Here is a 4,501-nt window from a genome sequence, read left to right on the forward strand (position 1 = left end):
GGGCTCACGCTCTGACCTGGATGGATGTTGCGACAGGCCCAGCACTCACTGCAGGAGGGATGCCAGGAAACAGGGACCCACTGGGCAATCCTGAGGCTAAAGTGGGGCTAAGGGCCGCCTGGGTACCACTAGGGCGCCCCCTGGTGGCTGGTTAACACCACGGGCCAAGGCTAGAGGAATTAATGGCTACCTGAGCACATATCCAACCGCCTGCGCCCCTGAGCCCAGGATACAGGGCGGACTTCCTCAAGGTTGGGGTAGGGCAAAGAAGCAAAGGCCCAGGCACCGCAGAGGGCATAAAAGCCGCAATAACAAGCAAACGACGGCTACCACACCGTGAGCACCTACTGTGTGGCGGGACTCGCATGGCTGGGCTGTATCCTTTCCCAGCACTGTGACACGCCTTCAGCAGCAGCATCTCTACTTCACCGAAGCTCAGAGAGGGAAGGCTGGGCCACCTGGAGCATAAGCATAGGCCCTGCCTGGCTGCGCACAAGTTCCCGGCCTGCCCTCTAGACTGAGTGACCTTGGAGGGATTTAGCCACTTTCTAATCCCTAAAATGGGATTAGAACGGTCACTACCTTGGAGCATCCTAGAGATGATTTAATGAGACACACACAGAACCTCTTGCCTGGAGAATCCCAGGGACAGGGGAGCCTGGTGGGCTGCCGTCTCTGGGGTCGCACAGAGTCGGACACGACTGAAGCGACTTAGCAGCAGCAGCAGCAGCAGCAGCAGCAACACAGAACCTGCTCAGGGAAGCTGTGGTAAACAGCAGGGTGGGGGTTTGAATTCATCTGGATGTGACCTCCTCCTCCCTGCAGAAGCAGCCTGGGCGGTGTCCCCACACCCGTTGGCTGCATGTTCGTGATCAAAGGCAGAGGTGGATGGCAGCCCATCATGAAACATTTAAGTCCATCAGGTTGGTGTCGGGACACCGAGGACCCACCAAGCAGAGGAAGGTGGAGATGCTGTTTCTCCAACACCGCCCTCCTCACCGTCTTCCCAGGAGAGGACAGGAAGGTGACAGAAGCCCCTTCCACAGCCCAGGGCTCCAGGGACCCAGGTCGGGCGGCATCAGGACTGTGGTGGGGTGACCAGCCCACCTTGGCAGCTGCGCTGGGCTCTCTGTGTGAGAATGGGGGCAGGCTTGGCCAGGAGAGGGCCTCGGACTTGCACCTGATGGTCATCCCCACTCCTCAGGCCTTGACCAGAAGCTGGTCCAGTGATTTAAGATTTCACCACCCACCCCAAGCCCCCGCCCCCGGCACATTAAAATCGCAATGAATATTTAAAAGAAGAAATACAGTCAAGACTCTAACACAAGAGGCAGCAGTTGACTCTGCTCTGGGAGTCGAGTGGAGAAGTCCTCACATGAGCTGGGGCGGGCACTCAGCCTGAGATGTGGCTCAGAGCTGGGCTCCCCCAGTGCTGACCTTGGCCCTGACCTTCAGGGGCCAGCCCCCTTGCCCATCCCTGAGCCAGCGAAGCCCTGGGGTTCTCAGTGAAGTGGGCCCATCCGGACCCTGGCTCCTGGCCCTGTGCTGCCTTCTCCTTTACTGCCCCCCTCTCTCCCCAGCTGGGGCCGGCCAGCCTGCCCACCGCCCACAGTGACAGCCTCCTGACCTCTGATCATCCCAGTGGGAACCCACCTTCCCAGGCTGACTGCTCTGGGATAGGATCCATGCACCTCAGGGGACTGAGCCATCCTTAGGAGCCCGGTGGGGACACCCACTCAGTCCATCCATAAACCCAGAGCGCTGGAGGCTTCCCCAGGGCACATGGAGGCAGCAACCACCCAAGGATGACACCGAGACCTTCCTGTGGCTTCTGCAGCCTGGCTTCCCTGTCCAGCTTCCTGCCTGGCCCAGGGCCTGCAGGGCTCTGCCTAGTGGAAGGCATCTTTTGGGAGGCAGATCAGCTCAGTGACTCTGGAGCCAGACGCTTGCATCAGAGCTTTACCACTTCCTGGGCTGTGACTTTGGGCCTCAGTTTCTCCATCTGTACAATGGGAATGACAATAACTACCATCTAGTAGCACTTGCTCTGTGCCAGACCTTAGTCTGAGCATTTTATTTTATTTATTTGTTTTAAAATATATATTTACTTATTCGGCTGCATCAGGACTTGGTTGTGACATGTGGGGTCTTTCCTTGCGGCACACAGGCCCTCTAGTTGTGGCGCCCGGTCTCCAGAGCGCTCAGGCTTCTGGAGTCGTAGCACTCAGGCTCAGTCATTCCATGGCATGTGGGATCTTAGTTCCCTGACCAGGGATCGAACCCGTGTCCCCTGCATAGCAAGGTGGAGTCTTAACCACTGGACCACCAGGGAGCATTTTAGGGTGAACTGAACTTGTTAGGGTGACCTGAGTGTGTGCTGAGTGTGCACACTTTAGAGGACAGCAGCTCAGAGACGCCACCGGTCCAGAGCTCACTCCCTGAAACTCTGTGTGACGCAGAATCAACCCAGCTGAACTGAGTGAGGACTCCAAGGAATGACTCGTACTGAGCTTTCAAGCCCCATGCTCGGGGACTGGCATAAATGACCCCCACTCTTATTATTGTTGCTGTTAATGGAGTACTGATGTACCCCATGGCTCTGACTCCGTCTTTAACTAGAGACTCAAGTGACACCACCTGAACGCCTCCCTTCCCCTGACTTAACCAGTCACTGTGGTCACCACACATCATGATGGAATCGGAAAGGGTGCCATCCACACCAGCCACCCTGATCTGACCCCTTCCTTCCTCCCTTACGAATCCCCTCTGCAGGTCCACCAAACCTTCCCCCACAAACGGCGCTTGGCCTCTCTTCGCCTGGCAAATGGTTTGCTGGATTGGATTGGGTGGACCAGGAGGTGTCCCCCTGAAGGGATGAACGGGGGAGGGCAGAGTGCAAGCTTGCAAATAGCACCTTGCTTGCTCACCCAGATGCTGACTTCCTACAAGGGAGGCGGGGCTTATCTGCAAGGCTGGGCAACTGTGGCTACGGTGGTGGTTTGGTGGTTTTCCCAGAGGAGAGGATCCAGTGATCACCAGGCCAAGAATTTCCCCACCCCAAAGAACGGCGTCACGTGACCCCAGCATCCTCGGGGCACACTTTGCTCTGGCGCGTCTCCAAGGCGAGACAGAGACATTCCTGATCCTACAGGCTGGGAAAGCCAGCCTGGCATCCGGGTCCTCCCGCTGTGCGTGCCCATCCCAAGGGTCTGGCCCAGACCCCCACCCCTACCCACTTGGCCTGAGCAAAGGCCACAGCAGGGGGCCGACTTACGTGGGAGCAGAATCTTTCCGGGGGGTCTCCGCACGTGATGCCGGAGGGCTCCACCTTCACCTTGACATAGTCCTTCAGGCGCATTACCTTGGGCTGGCAGGCATAGAACTCCCAGGTGGGGCCTTCGTCCGTGGTCACCCAGGATTTGCAGATGTCGTAGTCCCCGGAGGCCAGGGCCAGGCAGTGCAGGAGGAGGGCCAGCAAGCGCAGCATGGCGGCGCGGTCCCCAGGGGCGCGGCCCGCAGGGGGCCTGGTGAGGCAGTGGCTGGCTCAGGCGGGGCACACAGCCTCAGCATGGAAAAGCCACATCTACCGGGCGACGGAGGCCAGATGTCCCAGGGACTCTGCCAGGTTGCAAACAGCGAGGAAACTTGGTTTTTCCAAGAGGCCGATATGGAAAACCCAGAGCCGGCGTTTCTCAGAGTGCTGATGGGCAGATCAAGAAGTTGCCCACAACTTGGCGTCCTCCTCACCTTGGCATCACCCCTACCCCAGAGGTGAATCTGATCAAATCAGGCAAACGCTCCAATTGTGACCGTGGATGGAAATGGGAGACAGAGAGAGTCCGCAGGGATCTGGCATGAGGCCGGATCGGATTGCTTGTAATTTTTGTCCTTCCGATCAATCCAGCTCTTTAAAGGGCCCTTTCATGTGTGATGTGTGCCCAACACAACTGCACAACCACCCTCCAGCCTGCGTTGTAAAGATAAAACAAAATCAGGTGGAGTACCTGTGAGCTGCACACACGTCCCCCCTATGGGACTGGACGTGGCATTTTGGACCTTGGCATTTTCACCAAAGTGAAAGAGATTTCTTTTCATATGGGCTGAAAGTGACAGCAATCACGCAGCTGGAGCACAAAAAGCGACCGAGGTGTTACCTGGGGGGCAGCGGATCTGGGCCTGCTTTGGTGGGGACAGGCGCTAACAGGGCCAGCTGACCTCGGCTGGTAGCCGTCGGCAACTTATCAGGACGTTTCTGAGACTTCAGCTCCCAATCCATCCAGGTACCCAGGGTCTGGCTTGTCTTTCATTGTAGGGAGGGAGAAGAGAGAGCTCATTAGCAACAACACCTGCAACAAATTAAATAGAGAAAGAGGGGGATAAAGATGTAGAAGAACAAAAGCTCTCTGGCAAAACGTGCAAAACACGAAGCTGCATTAGCAAGGTCTCCGGAGAAAACTGGGTTATTGTCATTAATATCGGAGAAGCACATTTGGAGATGGGG

General features: G+C 57.0%; 1 protein-coding gene across 1 annotated transcript in view; it reads right to left on the reverse strand.

Annotated features, from left to right (window-relative positions):
• The window catches only part of NTNG2 (netrin G2), a 76,586-nt gene that overhangs the window by 68,310 nt on the left and 3,775 nt on the right, over positions 1-4,501 (reverse strand). Inside the window, exon 2 of the mRNA XM_010856941.1 lies at positions 3,275-4,346. Coding sequence (XP_010855243.1) covers positions 3,275-3,487 — 213 coding nt within the window. The 5' untranslated portion in view covers positions 3,488-4,346. The remainder of the gene's footprint in view (positions 1-3,274; positions 4,347-4,501) is intronic.

This window comes from Bison bison, unplaced genomic scaffold, assembly GCF_000754665.1.
Source record: "Bison bison bison isolate TAMUID 2011002044 unplaced genomic scaffold, Bison_UMD1.0 scf7180017864375, whole genome shotgun sequence".
NCBI classification, from domain to species: domain Eukaryota; kingdom Metazoa; phylum Chordata; class Mammalia; order Artiodactyla; family Bovidae; genus Bison; species Bison bison.